The 21,969-nt window shown below is 55.0% G+C and overlaps 1 protein-coding gene across 3 annotated transcripts in view; it reads right to left on the bottom strand.

Moving 5' to 3' along the window:
- Position 1: 1 nt before the first annotated feature.
- RORC (RAR related orphan receptor C) overlaps positions 2 to 21,969 on the bottom strand; it is a 23,379-nt gene continuing 1,411 nt past the window's right edge. For 2 of the 3 annotated variants that reach the window (XM_028485459.2, XM_007117270.4), the window contains exons 2-11: positions 20,704 to 20,733; positions 9,399 to 9,484; positions 8,938 to 9,079; positions 7,173 to 7,685; positions 6,824 to 6,945; positions 5,770 to 5,902; positions 5,534 to 5,605; positions 5,206 to 5,316; positions 3,531 to 3,640; positions 2 to 637 (exon numbers count right to left, since the gene is read on the bottom strand). In XM_028485459.2, coding sequence (XP_028341260.1) covers positions 476 to 637; positions 3,531 to 3,640; positions 5,206 to 5,316; positions 5,534 to 5,605; positions 5,770 to 5,902; positions 6,824 to 6,945; positions 7,173 to 7,685; positions 8,938 to 9,079; positions 9,399 to 9,484; positions 20,704 to 20,733 — 1,481 coding nt within the window. In that variant the 3' untranslated portion in view covers positions 2 to 475. Of the gene's footprint in view, positions 638 to 3,530; positions 3,641 to 5,205; positions 5,317 to 5,497; positions 5,606 to 5,769; positions 5,903 to 6,823; positions 6,946 to 7,172; positions 7,686 to 8,937; positions 9,080 to 9,398; positions 9,485 to 20,703; positions 20,852 to 21,969 lie in introns of those variants that run through there. The other variant, XM_024116087.2, reaches the window with a different exon arrangement.

Raw genomic sequence — 21,969 nt, 5'->3', positions numbered from 1 at the left:
AAGATCCAGGTTCATGTTATATACAGGTCCTTCTGGGTTCCAGATGCCAGTCTCTGAGCTTGAGGCATCTCCCCAGCCAAAGCCCCCAGGGAAATGCAATGAGGTATTTCAAAGGCCTATTCTTAGCTTCTGAGCCCAGAGTTGAGTTCTGTTTGTCCAGGGTGTCCTGGATCCCCCTGTTGTCCTGAGGACACCTAGGTCCTCCTAGCGGTCCTTGTATCCCACCCCAGGTCTCCCAGAAGCTGAGAGGAGCCAGGACAAAGCTGAGGCTGGAGATGGTGTTCCTCCATCCCCACCCTCTAGCTCTTGGCCCGCTGCCAGGCAGGCTGGTGGGCAGAAAGCCAGTCTCCGCATTTGCTCACCCCCCACCCCAAAACAGGCAGAGACCACCCTCCAGGGCGCACAGGAAAGGAAAAGGCCAAGGGGAAGGTGAGCCACCAGGCTCTAGGGAAGGGAACAGAGTCCCTCCTCCAGGTCACTTGGACAGCCCCTCAGGTGACTCGATTTCAGTGCTGAAGAGTTCCTTGTAGAGTGGAGGGAAAGCAGCTTGGACCACGATGGGGTGGAGATGCTGGAAGGTTTGCAGCTTTTCCACATGCTGGCTACACAGGCTCCGAAGCTTCCCCTTGGGCGGCAGCTGGACATGGGTTCATGGGGAAGGAGGGTCAGTACTACAGCTCTGTCCCCAGAGCAGAGAAGTACCCCCATCCTCCCTGGGCTGGGATAACCCTCCTTGCTTTCTCCCTGCACACTTGGCACTTGTGGAACAGCCAGATCCCATTGGTAGGGGTAGGTCTGTGTTCAGGCAACTGGAGGCTAGCGAGAACTGCTATGGGACAGGTACACGTTTTCTGGCTGAAACCCCCAAATGGTGTTCCTGCTACTCCTAAGATGAGCCCTGTTAAAGACTCTCTAACTCACACTTTATGCTTTTATAATAGTGAAATTCTGTCACTCTCTGTTATATAATGTTACGTGCCTCTTTGCCTTTGTTGATACTGTTCCCCTCCCCTGGAATGCCTTTCCAATTCTTCTGTACTTGGCTAATTCTTACTCACCTTCAGTGTTACCTCCTCTAGGACTATTTCCCTGGGTTAAGGGCCCTTCCTTTGGGCTTCCCTCTGTGCAGCACTGAAATCCCATTTTAGGAAAATGATCCAATTTGTCTGTCTCCCTACCCTAGATTTAAACTCCTTAGGTAGGGTCTCTTTCTCTCCCTTCCCTCCCTCCCTCTCTCTGTATCCTCTGTACCTATCAAACTGCTTGCACATGGCAAATGCTCAATAACTGTTTGTTTGGACTAAGCAATTTCCAAGCAGGTACCCAACACTGCAAATAGTAAACCAACACTGCCAGTACTCAGCCGGTGGAGGGGAATCAAAAAGGCCCGGAGAGCCATGAGGAGACAGAGGCAGGGAGACCTCACTGGAGAAAGGCTGAGAAAACCATTTATCGTCTGCAGTTTCCTGTATAAGCAAGTGAGGCTTAAAAATACCTCTCACCAGCCACTCCCTTTTCCCCAGCTTAGTTGCCTAGGAAAGGGCCAGTCAGGGAAGAGCAGGCAGCATGGGATCCCTTGAAATCTCTTGAATTCATCCTCTTTTCATTCCTCCTGCTTTATTTTGCGTTTGTCGGGGCTATTGCAATAGCTTCATTCATTCATTCTTTCATTCATTCTCAAATATTTGTTGAGACCCTTTTGGCTAGGAACTGTGATGGGCTGTGGTGATACATCAGCGAAGACAATAAAATCTCTACCTTTATTAAATGTATATTCTAGTGAGGGAGCCAGAAAATAAACATATGTTAGAAAACTTCTTTAAAAAACAATAAAGCAGAGTGATAGGTAGAGGGCTTTTTGTATGGGGTGGTCTGGGAAAACCTCTCTAGAATGAAGGGATGGAGCAGGCCATTTGGAAAACTAGGGGAAGAACCTTCCAGGCAGCTGGAACAGCAAAGTCCTGAGAAGCAACCGGGCTTGATGTGTTCAAGGAATAGCAAGGAGGCCAGTGTTGCTGGAATGGGTGACTGAGAGGGCAGTGGAAGGAGATGAGGTGAGGAAAGAAGTCGGGGGTCAGACACATCATGAGGCCAGTCGGCCATGACACAGACTCTAGATTTGATTTTCAGCATGATGGGCAGCTCTAGGAGCACTGAGAACAGGCTGTGTGGCTGCCCTAGGACAGACAGGGATGGAAGCAGGGGTCCAGTTAAGGAGGCCTCTTTAATGGTCCAAGTGAGAACTGACAGCTAGGGGGTAACAGTGGGAGGTGATGTATTCTGAAGGTGGCTCCAACAGAGATTTGCTTTCCAACTGCTCTCTCAGGTTCTCCTCCTCCTAATCTATTCTACCAGACTTGAAGTTTATTTAGGGCAGAGCCTGTCGTTTAAGTCATTTCTGTATTCTCAGCACCTAGCACTCTGCCTGGCATATAGCAAGTGCCCATTGCTTGAACCGTTACATAAATGGTTCCTCTACACTGGTTCCAAATTAAATTGCCTAAATAATAGCTCTGATGATATCATTCCTCTAGCCTTTGGTGCTCTCCATTGCCTGGAAATAAAGTCTTGATTCTTTAATATGGCCTTGAAAGTCCTCTCTGATTTGCTCCTTGACCTAATTTTCAAGCTTGTCTTCTGCTACTTCCCTGCCCCCATCTATCTATCCCAACTCCTGACCTTACACTTTAGTCAAAATGTTCCATGAACTATTCTCTGTATATGCATTATCTTGCCTCCTTATTTTTGTCCATATTGTTCCCTAAGCCTGGAATGCCTGCCCCACCCCCTGAAGGCCCGTTAAAATCTTACATATTTCATGGCCTAGTTTAAATGCCACCTTCTCTAGGAAGCATTTATGACCCACTCCTTTTACCCTCAAGTTATTTTTAATCTCTCTTCCATGCTCTCACATTTCCCCAATATCTCTTATTGTAGTACTATATTAAAGGCACAGGGATACAGTAGAAAAAGCCCTGGGATTAAACCTTACATTTATCTCTTATCATCATTGCATAAACTTGGACAAGTCATTTAAGTTTCCTTATCACTACAGGGAGATTTTAACACCTGTCTTACTGACTGAGTTGTCATAAAGATGAGCATATCTGTGAAAGCACTTCGTTAATCACATTATTATTATATCCCATAACACATTCTCCTCTATCTTAGGGTCATTGGTACATGAGTCTCTTCTTCACAGCAGATTAAAAACTCTTGGTGGGGGTAAGGACGGCATCTCTGTATCTTTCCATTCCACAGTACAAGCAGGTGCTGGGTAAGCGGTGGCGCTATTAAACTGAATTGTTCCTTGGAGGTCCCTCCCAATTCCAGGCTCCCTAACTTCCCATCTTTACCCACATGGAAGTGACTGATCAGTCCCCTTGCCCCCATGCTGTTGCAAGCTCTCTCACACAACTTAGCACTCAAGCACTTCCTCCTCTGGACTCTCAGACCATGGCCCTCTCAAGCCCTGATGTCACAGATCTGGCACTGGGCCTGACCTCCTCTGTCCCAGGGACTGCTCCTACCTTTGCCAGGATGCCGTGGCGATGAGTCTTGCAGAGATGATGATGAAAGGCCAGCTCCAGATTGTACTGCAGCTGTTCTACTTTCCTTTTCTCTTGGAGCCCTGGCCGGTCTGAAGGAGGGGATGGGACCATAGCAAGAAAAAGAAAGAACATTCATGTTAACTTCCCCAAAAGGGTGTGTCATTCTGAACATCTGTGCTGAATATAGATCTTCCTAGCTGAGTGAGAGAGAGTGTGTGTGTGTGTGTGTGTGTGTGTCTTGGTTTGATAATGGTAAACTATGGGGCCTTGGGCTGGGCTAGCTTTCTACAAGGAAAACTGGGGAGAGATGTAAGGGATGAGACATTCCAATCTCCCAGTTCCAAGCTGCCCTATCCCTGGTACCCTGATGTTTCACATGGCTAATTCAAAGCTAGGCACTAAAACTCTGCTGTGGGGAAGAAAAAAAAAAAAAGTTCTCCTTTCTTCCCCACCACCTGGCAGGGATGGCCCCAGATAGGAGATGGGCTTTGTGAAGCCACCTAGGTCAGCATCAAGGCCTCTGCAGCAGTCTGTGGCTAACTTCAAGAGACAAACCACCTTTTGCCCTGACTTCATAAAATACCCAGAAGTCATCTTTTAAGTCTTTATTTCCAGTTCAAGGGGAATGTTTAGGTCTCTACTCATTGCGAGAGCCAGAAGACTGATGATCTTGGTGTGCAAACTCAGGTTAGCAGCTCAAGCCACTTCCCCAGGTCCTCTGAATCCTTAGCATTCAGCTGTCTCACCAGCCCACTCCATTCCAGCGGAGCGGGCATCCAGTGTCCTGCCATGATGGCATGCTGTCTTTTGTTTTGTTTTGTTTTTCGTTTCTGTTTCTGGCCGCGCTGCGGGGCTTGTGGGATCTTAGTTCCCCAGCCAGGGATTGAACCCATGCCCTGGGCAGTCAAAGCGTGGAATCCTAACTACTGGACCGCCAGGGAATTCCCGACGGCATGTAGTCTTGAAATGAGTTCACACAGAGCAGTGATTCTCAAGCTTGGTGGCACATTACAATCACTTGTGAGAGGCTGTTAAAACTTCTGGTGTTCCGGCAGCACCCCAGATCAATGACCTCAGAGTCGCAGCAGTCATTTTTAAAGCTCCCCAGGCGATTCCAACGTGCGGCCGCAATGGAGTCACTGACAGGGACTCACAAGCAGACTAATTTCTCCCAGGGAAATGGCTCACTTCCGCTCTTCCTCACGTCTCCCCACTTCTCCAACCCCGCCTGAGCTGCTCTTTTCCCTCTGTCAGGCTCCTCTGGATCTTTATTTTAACTCATATTTTTACAGCAATATTGGGGGGGGGGGGCTCATTCTGCTTTTTTTTTTTTTTCCAGTACGTGGGCCTCTCACCGCTGTGGCCTCTCCCGTTGCGGAGCACAGGCTCCGTACACGCAGGCCCAGCGGCCATGGCTCACGGGCCCAGCAGTTCCGCGGCATGTGGGATCCTCCCGGACCGGGGCACGAACCCGCGTCCCCTGCATCGGCAGGCGGACTCCCAAGCACTGCGCCACCAGGGAAGCCCTCATTCTGCTCTTTAAAGTGACTTGCCAGATTTAACCACAAGCGAAGGTCCAGACTCTTCAGTATCTGTTGCGCCCCCCCCCCCCCCACTGCCTGAATGTCCTTTACCCAAGCCCAGTGACACTCACTGGCATTGATGAGGACGAGGGCCGTGTAGAGGGCAATCTCGTCCTCGGAAAAATGCAAGGCACTCAGGGAGTGGGAGAAGTCAAAGATGGAGCTGATGAGCTCGCTGCAGCCTGGTGGGGTGGAAACGAAAGAGTGAGCAAGGTGGGTGAGGCCACAGTGCCCGAGGACACCCGCCCTTTGGTGTTTGGAGCAGAGCGGGCAATCTGTCCTGAAAAGAGGGGGCCCTGGGTCTCCAAGCCTTGGATGGGGTTGGCATCCGACTCCTCTCTCTCATTTCCCCCTGCCCCTCACCCAAGGCTCGGAAGAGCTCCATGCCACCGTATTTGCCTTCAAAAAAGACTGTATGGTTGTCAGCATTGTAGGCTCGGCACATCCTGACCAGCACCACTTCCATGGCTCCTGGGGAGTGGGGAGAAAGGCAGGTACACCATCAAACACGGCCAGGAATCTGTCTCTGTCTCCCTCAGTGTCCCAGTTCCCTTAAGGCACCTCCCTTCACTCAGCCCTGCCCATTTCCTCATCTGTCCCCAATGCCCCTAGGCCTGCCCCCTCTCCCTGGGCACCTGCTTTGAGTAGCACGATCTGGTCGTTCTGGCAGAGCTCCATAAAGCCCGAGAGCCTCTTAGCGAACTCCACCACGTACTGAATGGCCTCGGTGAGGCGGTGGGCACAGCGTTCCCACATCTCCCACATTGACTGCAGGGAAGGAGGGGGTCCCACTGTAGCCCTCTTTATGACCCCGGGACACCCCCAAGGCCCTGGGAACCCAGACAGATAAACTGCAGGGGGTAGATTCTGAACCGCCACATTCTCAGCACCCGTGTTTTCAGCCTATTCTTAGCAAAAAGTGCACTCCAGGTTAATTCCTGTCACTTGGACACACTTACTGAGCGCCCACCAGCCCCTGGCGCAGAGTTAGCTGTTGTGGGGAATTAACAAATGTCTGAGATACAGCTTTGCCCTCAAAGAGTGTGCATCTTTTTTTCTTTTTTTTTTTTTTAAGAGTGTGCATCTTGTTGAGGTGACTAAGACATACCCAAGTTCAGTACCAAACAAGTGCTTTTAGCGCAGGAGGTGTTGTCAGAGTGACAGGAGGGAGAGGACAAGCTTTGGAGCCCGATGGATCTGAATTTGCCTTCAGATCCACTACTTTGCGACAAGGAGTAAGTCTACCAACTCCTCTGAGCTCAGTTTCTCGGTCCATTAAGAACAGAGATAGATGCCAGCCTCATAGGTTGGGTGTCCTTAGGGTCAAGGATAATTTATGTAAAGCGCTCAGCACAGTGCCTGGCAGAGAAGGAGCGTTTAACAAATGCTGCTCAGGATTCTGACTCTTGTCGTCATTGATGGAGGAGGAAGGAGCTTAGGCCGAGGTCTGTTCGCCAAGGTCGGGGTGATGGGGGAGGTAGGATGAAGGCCACATAAAATGACCATAGGCAGGAGCTAAGGAGAAGCTCTCATCCATCTACTAGGGTGCATACTTAACAGCAGTACCCACTGTGTCTTTCTGGGATACCCTGCCTCGCCCCAGCCCACTTGCGTGTGCAGGTGGCTGTCTCTGGACCCCCCAGTGGTGGTGGGAGGTCCTCCCTTCCCCATGCGGTACCCTGGCCTCACCTTCCTCTGGTAGCCGGCCACCTCCTCTCGGGAGAAGACGGTGGAGCGCTGTCCGAGCAGGTCCTCCAGCCGCAGCTGACACGTCTCTCGGTAGGACTTACAAACGTTCTGCACCAGATGCTCTGGGGCCGGAGGAGGAGGAGGAAAGCAGGGGCTCGATCTCAGCCAGCTCCTACCCTTCCCATACAAAGGGCACTCCTCTGCCTGGCCTAGCCCTGCTCTGCCTCCCCCCGAGGCCCCTGTGCACGTCTGGTTTACACGGGGTGCTGACTAGGGCCCCTTTTCTTGGAAGCCCCTCCCTTATCTTCCTCCCCCTCCCTCCTCCCCAGCTACCTCCCCAGGGGCTCACCAATCTCCGTCAGGGAGGCATAAGGTGCCTCTGGGGTGCTGCGGAAACTGGGACTGAAGTAGCTGTCCGGGCCCCGTCCTGGTTCCCCTAGTCCAGGGTGCCTGGGGTCCTCGAAGCGGAGTCCACACCTGTCAGGGGCCGGCTGGCTGCCTGTGCCATAGCAGTTCTCTCTGCCCTCGGTCTTGCCCCGCTCAGGGCTGTATTCCAGGTGGTACGAGGCCCCGTTGAGCCCGGCCTTGGCCAAGCTGTTGGAGTAGGAGGGCCCACAGCCTGGGGCTCTCAGGAGACTGGGGGGACAGGCTGAGGCCTCCGGCAGGTCAGGCGAGGAGCCCAGGGGCAGCTGCCCATCTGGGAGCCCCAAGGTGCAGGCGAGGGGGTCTGCTCCTTGGGCTCCTGCAGGAGGGGTCTTGGCCGCTTGTTCCCTTTGCTGCTGTTGCTGCTGTTGCAGTTGTTTCTGCACCTCAGCATGCAGGCTGTCCCTTTGCTTCTTGGACATGCGGCCAAACTTGACAGCTGAAAGAGGTTCGGGGATCAGGAGTTTTTGACGGGGGAGGACAGGGTACAGGGCAGAGTGAGTAGGCATCTGGATCATCACAGGATTAACTTGCGGCTCCCTGAATAGCTGACTCCAAGCAGAGCTTCTCCAGTCTTGCCTGAGAGCCTCCCTTCAGGGCACTTTTGTTCAAGACCCCTCCCACCTCTCACTCTGGTTTGCTTCGGGGGCTCGGTGCCGCCCAGACATTTCAGTCTCCCGGGCAAACTCTCCTGGCTCGAAACCAGCTTCTACTAGTGGCAGAATTCAAGCAATGAGTCCTGACTGAGGGCCCTGGCCTCCTGATATGGGGCTGGGGGTGGCTGAGTGGGGGGCCTCGAGCTGTATTGGGGTCACCGCGCCTGTCTAGGAGGGTCGGAGGAAGAGGAGAGCCGAGAACACAGGTCTCCCTGTGGTCAGGCCTGCAGGCTCCCTGGTGACCTAGATACTCACCACAGCCCAACCCAGGCTCCGCGGCTTGTTTCTGAACATCCTCTTCTGCTCTCTCTTTCCTGCCTTTTCATTTGCCCCGCCACCCCTCCCAGGTGTGGGGACACAGCCCCTCGTCGCCCCGCCTGCCCCTTTGCAACCCTGCGTGTTTCCTTTCACTTTGTTATTTTGGGCGCTGAAAAGTGCTGACAGGCTCCTTCTGGCTCCTCATCACCTCAGGTCTCCCCCAGCCCCGGCCTGGGCTCCTTCTGTGGTGTTGCCGTGGGAGCGGTTTGGGGGCTGCGAGGGGGCAGTGGCTGAGGAAGGTGGAGAAAAGCCACAAGGAACAGCCGGCCTCCCCAGCCCCAGCCTTCTGGGCTGTTCTCAGGCCAACTGTGGTCCCATTCGCAGCCACCGCCCCCTGGCCCAGGCTGGGGATGGGGCACTAGGGAGGGAGACGGAGCTGGAACTGGAGCCATGGGGCAGGAGGGAAAGATGTGGAATGCAGATGGGATCTGGGTCACAGGGGAGTCCGGTGAGGAAACTCCACCCCGAGGAAGGAGAAAATGAAGAGTCTGGGACCTTGGGGAAAGGAGGGTTGTTGTAGCAGAGCCTGAAGCTGGAGACTGTGAAGACCTTTGATGAGGGTAGCCTGCCCACTGCCTCGGTGAACAGTGGAAGAGACAAGGGCCTGCCAGAGGGAGGGACGGAGCTCCTGAAGGGCGTTCTAACCCCTGTCTGGCACAGCAGGTCAGGCTGCCCCTCTGGAGACTGAAGCCCCAGGGGCTGCGCGCTTGGCCTCACCGTCTCGGGACATGCCTAGGGCCAGGCATTTCTGCAGGCGGCAGTGCTGGCATCGGTTTCGGCTAGTGCGGTCGATGGGGCAGTTCTGCTGACGGGTGCAGGAGTAAGCCACGTTACACTGCTGGCTCCGGCGGAAGAAACCCTGGGGAAGGCAGGTGGAGACCAGGGCTGCTGATCTGGGCCAGGCCCAGCTCAGTCCCAAGTGCCTGCAGCCCGCAAGCTCTAGCCCCACCTTTTCCAGATCTTACACGACGCCTCGGTTTTCTCTCCTCCACTGTAATCTGTCCTGCAATCACTTCCCTAATTGAAGACAAGGCCCTCCTGTGCGCAGGTCTCTCCAGGCAAGGTGCCACCCGGGCAGCTCCCTAGCTGTCTCAGGAGACCAGCCCTACAGGCAGAACAAAGGCCACCGAGCCCCCTCTCCCCATCTCTGAAGAGACTGTGTATGTGTGTGTACTCACCTTGCACCCCTCACAGGTGATAACCCCGTAATGGATCCCAGATGATTTGTCCCCACAGATTTTGCAAGGGATCACTTCAATTTGTGCTAGAAGAGGGAAAGAGCAGAGGTCAGCCCAGGAACCTTTGGTGTATCCTACCGCCTGTACCTGTGGGGCAGATACAGGGACATGGTTCTTCCCCTGCTTCCCTCCCCCACTCCAGCTTGCTGTTTCCCTCTTGTAAGACAGATGAAGGAGTGAGTGCCAAATTCCACTCAGCAAAGTGTCTGTGGAGGCTGTTTTAGTTTCCCGGGCTGGCCAGGGGTTGTATCAGTTCTACGGGGGCAGAGAAAGCAGCTGCAGAGGCCACCTGTTCAGCCCTTCAAGATGAAAAGCTCTAGTTGCCTCCCTCTTGCCTGGGGACCTAGGAGTCCTCACGGCTTCACAACACCTGCTTCCCGCCCAGGGGGCTTCCTCTGTGCCGCCCTCCCCCACTGGGGCTCAGCCCACAGGGGCAGAGTGTGGGGCATGGTGGGAAGATGTGCTCCACCAGGCAGGAGGCACCTGGGGGACAGGTAGAGATGCCAGCCATCCTCAGCTAGGCAGTGAAGGCTCAGGGAGGGGCTGTGCAGAGACCAGGGGCCGAAGAGGGCAGGGTCCACTGGGTGGACCCCAGAGAGGGTAAGGAGAAGCCGAGATGGAGCCCAGGAAAGTGGGGTCAACAAGCCAGCTCTGCCGGATGTCTGAGAGCCAGGGAGCGGATCAAACAGGCCTCCTAGGTTCCTGGCCCCAGAGCAGAGGGTGGCTGTGCGTGTCTCCACGTATGAGAGTGTGCATGCTTATGTGTGTACGAGGGCCTCTGTGTCCAACGGTGTGCGCACAAATCATGAAGGTTAACACTGGCTGGGACTACGGACCATCAAATTCAACCTCTTTTTTTCCTTCACAGATGAAGGAATAGGCCAAATGAGATCAGGTGGTTGGCCCAGGTTCATACCACTAGTTTACCCAGGAGCTGGGTCTATATCCCAGTTCCCCATAGCTTTCCATTCGGCTGTTCTGTGTATATGACTTTTGGGGCACACACATCAGTGGGCATGTTGCATGTTTGAAGGGGTGCTCGTGTGTGTGTGTGTGTGTATGTGTGTACACATGAAAGGTACATGTGGTTCGTGAGCCAAGAGGCATGTCTGATTGAGCCAGTGTGCATACGTGCGTATTTGTTAGTGTTTGTTCACTGGCTACCAGGACGCCCCTCTCTCCCACTGAGCTCACTATAACCTACCTCCCCACTCCCTTCACTGTGGTTGGTTACTGGCCCCAGGTTTGCCCCATCCTTGTCAATGCCCACAGCTCTCTGCTGAGTTTCAGGGACCAGGCATTGGCCTTCCCCCAGCCAATCTTTGAAGGCACTGGGCAGAGCTGGTGTCCCTTTTAGGTGTTTTCATCACTCCTAAGGGCATGTGGGTCTCTCCTCTGCCATTGCTGACCTGCTGCCTCCCCTCCGAGGGGGCATGCCTGGGGTGGAGCACGTCATAAATTGGGCTAGGACCGTAGCCCCTTCTCATCTCCGATCCCAAGGGTCAGAGGAAGCAGCAGCCTGCCTATAGGGCAAATCCACAGTCCTGTGAACTCTCCTCTGGTCCAGGTCTGGACCCTGGTTGCGTGTAGGACCTGCTAATGTGAGGTGGGGAGGGTGACCATGGCTCCGTGGCACTCCCTGAAATATTGTTTGCATCATCCTTAAACCATCATCCCCTCAGGCTAGCCTTGAGCTGAGTCAGAGTAAGCAGCTGCCTTCTCACGGGGGACGGGGTGCATAGGTGTCTGAAGTCCCTCCATTAGAGCTCGAGCCTTCTCCTCACCCCCAGCCCCACTAGTCTGCCCAGCACCCACACAATAGGCTGTGATCATCCAGGACAGACAGCAAGGGAGCTTTCAGATTCTTTCCAGTAAATTAAGAACAGATTGGAATGAATGGAGGGAAGAGAGAACAAAGGGGGGATTGGGTGCTTGGAAAAGGGGCAGAGAACGTGGGGGCACATGCACATCTAGCCACTGGATTCTCTGGGTCTCAGTTCCCTTGCCAGTAAAAGGTAAGCATAGCCTTCACCGCCTGTCCAGGGGGTGATGGGCGGTAGCACCGTGGGTATGTGGTATCACCTGCGGAAAGCGCAGCGCGGTCGAGAGCACTGTGTGTGCCGGCTACCACCAAGCACAGCAATGGGCGCAGAACCCAGAAGGCGTTTGAGGCCCAAGAGAAGTGCTTGTGCCCTGTGGAGTCTGCTCTTGCCTCTCCCCAATGCATTTCCTCTCCAACACTGTGGGATCTCCCTCCTCGGTGGCCTTAAGCCCAGAGAGGGCAGAAACCAACATGGGTCACCCAAAAAAGTAAGTGGGAGGGAGACTAGGCCAAGCCACAGTGGGAACTCGGGCTCCAGCCCAGTCCTCAACCACAGGCCTCCCTGCCTCTTCCCTTCTCCAAGAGCCACATCCGTGTGCGTGTGTGAGCTGACCACACGGGTAACTCAGACACATCTCTCTGCCCCACAGCCTGACTCACCGCTGGTCCTGGCCCTAGGAACCTCACAACAGTGTCACCAAGACCTCGCCCTTCTCATAGGATGATGTGGCCAGCCACAAACCACCTTCACAAATACCCATGTTTGGGGGACACCAGAGTTTAGACCCCAGCCACCAGGCCAGCCACTCCCCCATGCTCCCCAACCATAGTCCGAGACAGAGGTACACAGTGAGGCAGGCGCACAGGGAAGGAGACAGGCACATAGGATCAGGGGTTTCGGGCTAGAGGGTCAGACCCTCTAGCCTCTGAGCTAGAAAGACTAAGAGTTTTGGGACCCGGAGACCACAGAGACAGACCCAGAGAGAGAGAGCGCCGCAGAAACGCAGAAAAACCCACACTCGTGTCCTGGGCCCATGCCCAGCCCCTGGCCCTCTCAGCACTGTCAGGCCCTCTTATCCTACTCCTCCCTCCTGGCACTGCCACCTGTCCCCCCCCAGCAATGCCATCTACCCAAAACCTCAAAGAGAAAGTACCGGTGCACATGAGTGTGACTTGTGGAGGAGGGGAGGGGCGAGAACGGGAAGAGGGGACTGGCCGAGGTGGAGGTGGGGTGAGCCAGAGCTGAAAAACACCTCGGATACCTCACCTTCAAAACCTCCCCCTTGAGCCCTGTCCCTGAAGCAGCAGGTGGTGGGAATGCAAATTGGGGAGGGGAGCTGAGTAATCACAGGATTACTCAAGCTGTTTCCCGGGAGCCTGGCCTGCCAGGAACTTACCATCTAAGGGCCTGACAGTGCCAGGAACTAGAACCAAGCCGAGGTCAGGAACGTCTAGGCCAGCCCCTGCGGCACGGCTCCCGCAGCAGCCCTCCCTCCGCCCGCCCTCCCTGGCTGCTTCGGGAAGATCTTTGTAGCTCACACTGTAGCTCTCTCCCAGGGTCCACCAAAGGAAACCCTCCAATTCCAAGGAGGGAGAAATGCCCCTGTGCACATGATGCCTCCTGAAGCCACCTAGTGACTGCGTGACTCTAGACCTCTGAGTCTTAAACAAGATCACCTAGGGAGCTTGTTACAATGCAGGTCCCTATGCAGCAGGTCTGAGGGGGATCCAGGCTCTCCATGTGAACAAGCTCTTGGTTGGTGCCCAAGCCTGCTGGTCCTCACCCTGCCTTTCTGAGTAGCAAGAATTTAGTCCCTCTTCCTGTTTATGCCTCTTTCTGGGGCATAAGGGTGGGGTTGGTGGTCTCTTCCCCAGCTCATTCTTGTATCTTCCCTGCCATCCAGTGTGACCTCTAAAACTTTATTCTGACATGGTACTAGGAAAAGAAAATGAATCTCTTCTGGACTGCCTCGGGGATTGAAGGATCCCCAGGGAGCTTCCTCTGAGCACCTCCTATGTGGGGAAATATGGTAGAGACAAAGTAGGCTGTCCCCCCTCCCTCCAGCCTCCTCTAATCTCACCTTTCTCACAGCTGCGAGATTCATTGATAGGGCTCTTTGAATGCATCCAGAACCTGGCCCTGTGCCACCTTAGGAAGCCAGCCCTGGGCCCTGTCCAGGTGCCCTACGCCACAGAGAGGAAGTGGTGGGAGCAAAGGAGGGGCTGCAACCCAGGGGGATCTCTGCCCCCAGCTCTGGTAGAGAAAGGATGCAGCCAGAGGAACCCTGGGGTCCTCATCTTCTCCTGGTGCCCCATCAGTCTAAAGCTAGGCTTTTCCTCTTTTCTCTTTCTCTCTCCTTTTCTCCAATGGACATTGATTAAGGGGGAGTAATAAAGATAGACATCAGCACTGGCTGAATTCTTATTCTGTGCCAGGCGTTACATACATTTTTCATTTAATGATCACAGCAATCCTGTGAAGTAGGTACTATTTGTATTGTCCCCATTTTACAAATGAGAAAACTGAGTCCAGGGGAGAGTAAGTGGCTTGACTAAGGTTACACAGCCAGAAGTGGCAGATCTGGCATGTGAACCCAGGACTCTGTAACCTGAGAGCCAGTGTCCCCAACCATTGAGCCATAAACTCTATAAGGATGAGACGCCCAAATGCTCTGGGCAGAACGGGATGGGGGACAAGGTTACCGGCTGCAGGGGAAAGTGTGAAATGAGGGGGTGGGCTAGGAACGGAATTCAGGGAGGACACCCGTGGAACTAAAGCCAAGACTCATGTCTAGTCTAAAGATCCAGAGAGATGTTATTCCCTCTGTCCCACACCTTCTGTGGTGCCAGCCCCCTCCTGCCTTTACCCTTGGCTTCTAAGGCCAAGGAGGCATGGCTCGCCCATCCCACCAGAGCTCCTGACTTGGGACTCCTCGGGAGACCACAGCTCCCTTGGGGTGTGGACTGGCTTTCACACATCTTGGTAGGTCTCTCTGCAGGGACGAATGAGTGAGTGAGCAAGAGGCATGCATCTCTTTTCTTAGCTTAGGGCCCCCTCACCCCACAGCCAAAACTAGTCCCTCTCCTCCCACAGAGACCACAGCTCTGGCCAGGGAACCCCTGTGTACCCCAGCCTGTCACCAGCCTCCCTCCTTTCTCAGCTCTCAGTTCCCGCAGCTTCTGCAAAGCTGGAAACCACGGAGGTGGGCTCCGCCACAAAGAGCAGGAGGGGGAGGGTTGGGTTGGGGGTCAGGAGAGAAGCAGTTGTACCTGGTGAACGCTCCTCCCTGCCCATGGTGAGAATTTTCTGCTGATACACCCAGATCCCAGGCTGAGAAAGTAGTGAAGCTAAAACTCAGGTGGGCGAGGGAGAGTCTGGGGTTTTGAAAAGCCACGAAAGACAGCCAGCCACCTGAAACCCCCCCTTGGTGCCCTGCCACCCCCGCAGTCTGGGACAGGAGAAAGGAGGGGAAACAAAAAACTGAGTGAAAACAACCAGTGGCTGGGGGGAGGGCATGAATCACCAGGAGGAAGCTGTGAGGAGTGGGAGCCCAGACGTCACAATCAGTGGCCTTCACGGCCTCCGGGCTGCATCTCCTCTCCAGAGTGCCTCTGCTGGTGCAGGAGACCAGTGGACCCAGAAGGACCCTGGCTCCGGCCCCGAGGCCCCGCCCTGCCGCCGTCCCTCCTCCCAGATAGACATCTCCATCCTTTCTGAGCCCAGAGTCCCAGGGAGGGGCAGCATTGCAGCAGCAGGAGGAGTGGAGATTAGATCTCAGAAAGGACTAGTCACTGGAGGACGGGAGGAGACCCCAGGGCTGCCTTTCTTGGAGAGCTCTTAGCATGGGAAAGTCCCCATTCCCTGTTTGAGGCAGTGGCTTTGGGGGCAGGGGAGGGGGAGGGAGCCCCTGAGAGGGGCAGCCACACCAACACGCACGTTTCATTGTGGTGGGACGGGCTGGGATGCTCCCAACATCTAGGGCCTTGGGCTGGGGGTGTTTGGGAGTCCCGTTAGGAATGGGAAGAGAGGAAAAGGCGAAGGTGCAACAGTGATGCGAGGAAGGAGGGGGCCTTTGTAAAGTCCTCAGATGGCCCTGGGCTCTCAGGCTGAGGTCTGTGGCACCCGGGAACTTGGACTTCTTTCTGGCCTGCGGCTCCTCATTATCATGACCAGACTTGAGAAAGATCAGGGCACAGCAAAGACAGGCATGCAACCTCGTACCCCTCGTCCTCCCACCTCCCCATCCAGGCCGAATGCCGGGGCCTCATGTCTATTGGCTCCACGCTGGCCGCACCCCAGAGTGAGCTGAACGGGGCCACCCTCCCTCTGGCTGGCTGGGGAGTCTTTCTGGCTAATGGACATTTCCTCTCTACTGACCAGCAGGTTGCCATGGCAGAGAGCCTGTATCATTCTTTCAGAACTTCTATAAATCCCATGCCTCCCACTTTCTGCCTTCCTAGACCCGATCAATACTCAGTGTCTCCCCTCTCCTGCCAGCTTTCTTTCCTCTCTGTCTCTCCCTGCGTCTGTGTGCCTTTCCATCTTTGCAGTCCAGTCTGTCTCAGGCTAGACACCACAATGTTTTGACTCTCCTGGCATTTCTCCAGTTATATCTCTATCTGGACATCACTCTCTCCTCATGTGTTTCATAGATCTTTGTCATTAAATGAGTTTGGCCTCTGCACCTCTCTTTATTTCTTGATCTATTTCTGCTCCTTGTGTGTCTGGCCCTTGGGTCTTTGGGTATGTCACAGTGCCAAGACCCCAGTGCTCTGCCCACCCCAGCTAAGGTCAGAGAACGTGGTGATGGCTGGTACTCACTAGGGGGTCAGGGCAGTCAGATAATCTGGGGCTATGAGATACCCAGGGATGTCCAAGTGAGAAGGACCAGGGGTACCAACCCCCAGATTGGAGGAGACTCCTCTCTTGCCTACTGCCCAGGGGGATATCATGTGGAGCTGACCAAGTGTCTCCCCTGTCTAGTCCCAGGGACTCCTGCCCTCCTGCCAGGCTCTGAAGCACATCTGATCATTGCTTCCCAGGGTGGATTTGCTGATTTGAGACCATTTCTGGGAAGACCAGTTTGCTAACCTTTGCTGCTAATGGGAAGAAGCTAGAAGGGAAACTGAAGCCCCAAGAGGACCTTCTTCTTGTGGAAGTTTTTGGCTCTTCTCCTCACCCCTCCTGACCTGCCCCAGCTCATACACATGCACTGGAGTCTCCATCCCAAACGTGGAAGTGAAGTTCTTTCCTTTCCTTGGCCGCCTCTCTGTGTACCCTCTGGGAGAGCTGAGTTTCCTCCACCACCCTTGGAGGTGCTTAACTCAGAGACCAGTGCTCTCTCCTTGGTCCCGGGCCCTCAGAACTGGGTGCTTCCCCAAAGCTGGTTTTGTTTTGAAATTCAGCTTACTTGTTTTACAGGAGACAAGGGCCCAATGACTTGCCTAAGGCTACAAGGCTAGTCTGTGACAGAGGTGGCACCAGAACATGGTCTTTAGACTCAGCCCACGGGTCTTTCCAGGATCTAATATGGCCTCTCTTTTGTGGGTTGTGGGAAGAGCCCAGGTTGAGGCTGGGGGTACCTCAGGCCTCAGGGGCATGGGACTTCCCTTTTCCTCCTTCGCCCTGTGCTCTGAGAGGTCCTCTGGCTTCCCTTACAAGGGCGAGTTGCCCACCCCTGCTCTGCTAGAAGGCACAGGGACCCCAGACATCTGCCCACCAGCTGTTGGCCCATGGCTCCGGGCCAGGAAACGGGTGAAGCTGAGCGCTTTTTGCTCCCATCTCCACTGTCTGATCCTACTCATCAAACAGGCATCTGAACCTGGGGTGGGGGGGTCTCTCTCTCTCTGGTGGGGGGGGGTCTCTCTCTCTCTCTCTCTCTCTCTCTCTCTCTCTCTCTCACACACACACACACACACACACACACACACACACACACACACACACACACACACACACACACACACAGAGCACGCTGGCTGGATTCCACTTGGTCATCATGTTCCTGCATTGGGCAGAGAGCGTAATGGCTCAGAGGCCTGGATGCTGGGGTTCTGACCGCCTCTGCCTGCTGACCTGGCTTTACCCTCACTGTCCTACCGCTTCAGGTTACAGCAACTCCTCCAGACTCTTTTCTCACCCTACTCTCGGGCAGTTTGGAGGCACGGAGGGAAACACTGCAATGGGAGCCAGGGGAGTGAGTTCAGGCTGCCTTTTAATTACCAACCTCCACCTACTACAGCTGTGTGATCTGGGGTGAAGCACTGGGCCTCTCTGGGTCTCAGTCTCTTTTTGTAAAATGAGGGGCAGGGTACCTCAGATACTCTTGGAGATCCTTTCCAGAGCCCATGACACAGGAGTTCCTCAATAGTCCCTTTACTGTGGCTGCTCTAAGAGAACTGCTCAGGGAGCGAGACTCCCAGACTACTCCACCTATCTCCCAACAGACCTTGGCCTTGACCAGGACACACCCTGCCAGGGAAGAGCACTCAGCTCTGCTCACACTGTTCCCAAGGTGCCCATCCTTTCCAGAGGGCCCCAGGCTTCCCCTCTCCCGGGTGGCCCATTCACTTACTTCTCATGACTGAGTCGTGGGCTTTGCCGCCTGGGCTCCCTGTCCTTCTCAGCGGGGGTGTTCCAGGGATGGGGCGCAGCTGGCAGTGGGGCTGCGGGGCCGCGGCTCTGCACCTAGCTCTCCCCCAGTGCTTCTGGGCGGGGGGTTTAAGATCTGCACCCCACAGGTGGCCGAGTGACAACCCCCCCAGCTCCACCCCCCCCACCCCTCTGGGGTGTAGCGGGTAGGATGACAGGCGCCCCATGTGGCCAATCTGGGCCTGGGGCAGAGTGTGAGGGGCGGGGCAGCCAATCGCAGGGGGCGTTGGAAAATTCCAAAACCACAGGCGACAGACACACGCGGTAAAAGCTGTTTCCACCCGCCAGGGTAGTTCTGGCTGGGGAGCCGGAATGGAGCTCACGTGAGCCTGGGGCCAGGTCCCTACTCCCCCTCCCCCCGAGGATCCCAGAGCCTGACCCTCTTTGCCAGGTGACTCCAGGGACAGGGATATTTCTAGAGGTAAGTCACAGAATGTCTGCCTGGGGCCACCTGCGACCCTGTGGACTGCCAAGAGCCCAGCTCAGTGAGATGCAGTCTGGGAGGCTGCCTCACCATCTACCATGCTCACGCCCTCCCTACAGACACGGTGCATGCCCTGGGCTAGGGAATAAATGATAATAGTAGCAGTAATAATCATCAGACAAATGCCACTATCTGTAGGAGGGGTTAGTCCATCAGAAATTTCCTCAGGAGCAAAACTGCTGAAATTGGAATGCAGATGATGGTGATGATGATGATAATGCTTAGCCATATGCCAGAAATGGTTCTTAATGTTTTATGTGGATTAGCTAATCCTCAAAAAATACTTTATGTGGTAGGTACCATTATACCTATTTCAAAGATGAGGAAAGTGAGACACAGAGGGGTTAGGTATCTTGCCCAAGGTCACACAGCTAGTAAAGTGGTGGAGTCAGGATTCAAAATCAGGCAGTTTGGCCCCAGATTCCACTTGAGGAATGGGAAGTTTTCTCTGGTTCAGGTCTGCTTGCGAGGGTCTCCTGGTGTGCAAATCTCTCTGTAGAGTTTCTTGGCCTTGGGGTCCTTCTGTGGAGCCAGTCAACTTCAGAGGCTCTCTGAGCCTCATATCTGCTCTGTGGGGTACCTCAGCCTGGGGGTTCCCTCTTCAGGATCCCTTAGTAATCAGGCCCCCTCTTGGTCTGGGGGTCCCTCTCGGGTTCCTCCCTTCTTGGGGTTGTCTCGGACCCCCTTTGGGGGGCTGTCTCAATTCTGGAGCCCATTTTTCAGAGCCTCTGGGCCTGGGGGAGGTGTTCATCTGTCCTGGATTCTCTGGGCCAAAACTCCTAAGAGGTCTCTGATCTTGCCGGGACTCCACGACTCCTCAGCCTGGCACAAGCCTTTCCCCGCTGGCCGTCCTCGGGCTCTCAGGAGCTGTGCAGTGGGTTGGGGGAGGACACTCATCGGTGGGGGTGGGGTGAGGGTGTGGCTGCATGGGGCCAGTGGGTTGCGAAGGGGTAAGGGGGTGTGGTCCTGGCCGAGGTTTCTGCGGTAAGGGTTTAAGGGTAGGAATGGAGTTGAGCCTCTTCCAGTTCCAGATGCTCCGAAAGTCCCCCATCTCCCCCCCACCCACATATGGTCCCTGGTCCTCACCTCCCCCACCTCCCCCGCGTCACTCCTTGACCCGCTTTCCTCCCAGGGCCCTGCTCAGCATTTCCGTGGGGCCCTGTGGCTAGGGGCAGGCGAGGCACCAATGAGGATTGTGCTGAGCAAAGCAACCCCCCCATCAGAAGGATGTAGCCTCCCGGTGGCCTCCCAGCCCCTGTCTGACCAGCTCAGGGAGGAGGGTGATGCTTTTGCCCTCTGAGATCTCTCTGCTTGGAACAGGGAGCTTTAGGCAGTTTTGACAGCAGGAGGAGCCACAGTGAGCTCTCAGGGGGAACTGGCAGGCAATCCAAGGGAGGGCCATAGAGAAATGCAGGTGGCCTCTCCTACCCCAGAGTTGTCCTCATCAATTCAAGGATGCTTAGAAGGCCTTCCTCAGAGTGCCCTCAGGCTGGTAAGGGCATGTGGATGGGACATGAGCTTTGAGACCAAGGTGCAGTGGGTGCATTTTCTGGGGGAGTAGCCTCTCTCATGAACTAGGAGGATAGATCTGATGTGCTGAGAGTTCCCTAGAGAGGATGTTACTTGCTAGTATCCATTGGGAAGTCCTTCCTGAGCTCTAACCCCTTTCTCACACGCTGTAGCCTCAGTCTTTCAGGGCCCCAGGACCCAGTGTTCCTATCTATGTGTTTCCTACAGAGATGAAGCCTTTCCTGCTCTCTAGCCCTGCACAGGCTGGCCCCAGGCTTGTTCACACCTCGGGATGTGTTAACCACCGAGATGAACACCAAACCTGGCTCTGCCTCCACAAAGCCTGGTGCAGGCTCCCGGAGTCCCTGAGGCCACCCTGCCTCCCTGTCTCCCCGCTGGCCCAGCTATCGGCTCCACCCCCTTGTGTCTCCTGTGCCTCTGTCCAGCAGCCTCCTCTCCTTCTACCATGGCCCGCTTTCACTGTTCTCTCCTTGTTTCTTTGCGATGTTCCCTCTCACTCTTCAGGCTTCTTTCTTACCTCTTCCGATTGCCCTGATCTTGAGGTTTCTTCACCTCTGCCCCTCCTTTCCCCATCTCCCAATCTCCCCCGTTCTTCTAGACTCCACCTCCCTTCAGACCCGGACATCTCTGCCCAGCTGCTCCATCTCTGCGCAAGGCACGCGCCTTTCTTTTACACGGACCTCCCTGGAACCCTTACTGAATTCTTTGCCATCTCTCCACGCCCCAGCACCAGTTCCTACCCCAATTCTCTACTCACAGGTGTGGGTCTTCTTTGCAGCCAGCAGCTCTGTGAAGAGAAGAGAGGGGGTCAGGGCCAAAGGTTGAGGACCACGGAGGACCGAGAGACACTCCCCAATGCCCAGGCCCTCATCCCCATCCCCTTCCTTCCCAGCAGAACCTGCCATCTGAGGAGAAGGTAGGACCACCCTCCACTGCACCCCTCTCTTCACTGTCTGCCCTACAGTCACACGAGGCCTCTTCCAGGTCCTCAGAAGTGCCAGGCTCCTGACCACTCTGGGACTGCTCCACACTATTCCTTCTGACTGGAATGCCCCTCCCTTGTCCCTCCTCAATCTAGACAACTTCTCATCCCCCAGGTTCCTGATTATGTCTTTTCCTTGGAGAACTCCTCCTGCCTTTGTGCTTACACACAGAGCACAAGCATTTGAGTTCCTGGTACTCACCACATCATCTCACTGCTATAATTGTGAAATCTGTGAAACGGGGCTTTCCTGCTAGACAGTGAGCCACATGGAGGCAGGGACCGTGTCTGCCTTGTTCATCTTGTTATTCTGTTGTGCCTGCCCCTTAGACGTGCACAATAAATACTCCGCAGCAGCCGGAGTTCAATCTCTTGGTTGCTTATTTGTGCCTGAGAGCAGCTGGGAATTCCAGAGGTGTGGTGGTTGAGGGTAGGGGAGTGAGGATGTTAGGGGGAAGAGGAAGGGAGAGCTGCAAGCACAGACCCCTGCTATGCCTCCTGCAGGCTCTGGCTCCACTGGCTCACCAGCCTGCAGAGGACGGGATCCCCACCCCCCACCCCTCTGCGCTGCTGTGTGTGGCTGGTGCAGGGGGAGGGCAGGCAGTAGGGAGCACAGGCGGGTTGATGCGGGGTGGGCAGGGAGGCACAGACCTCCAGAGGGGCAGCTGCTGAGGGGAAAGGCTTAGCTGGAGCATCGTTGGAGTGGGGAGGTGCGTGTCATTCATTCATTCATATGGTTAGCTTTTATTAAACACCTACCAAGGGAGCCCCTGAGGAGAAGCTTCCCCTGCCAGGCCTTGGTGCATTTCTTACATCCACACAGCGGCTCCTCACAGAGCACAGGGCCAGTCTTTCATTTCAGAAAACCCTGCAGGTCTGCCTTATGCCCTTTATAGTTTCCCTAACCTCTGACTCTGCTCTCCTGTAGTTTTTTTCCTTCTACTTGTCCAGTCCTTGACACCCCCCGCCACCGCTTCCGTTCAACCCCGCCCCCCCCCCCCCCCCCCCCCCACACACAAACCCACACACCGTCCCTCTTCC

This window comes from Physeter macrocephalus, unplaced genomic scaffold (genome assembly GCF_002837175.3).
Source record: "Physeter macrocephalus isolate SW-GA unplaced genomic scaffold, ASM283717v5 random_405, whole genome shotgun sequence".
Lineage (NCBI taxonomy): Eukaryota > Metazoa > Chordata > Mammalia > Artiodactyla > Physeteridae > Physeter > Physeter macrocephalus.
Note: the sequence above shows the minus strand (reverse complement) of the source record. Positions and strands in the feature narration are given on the sequence as shown.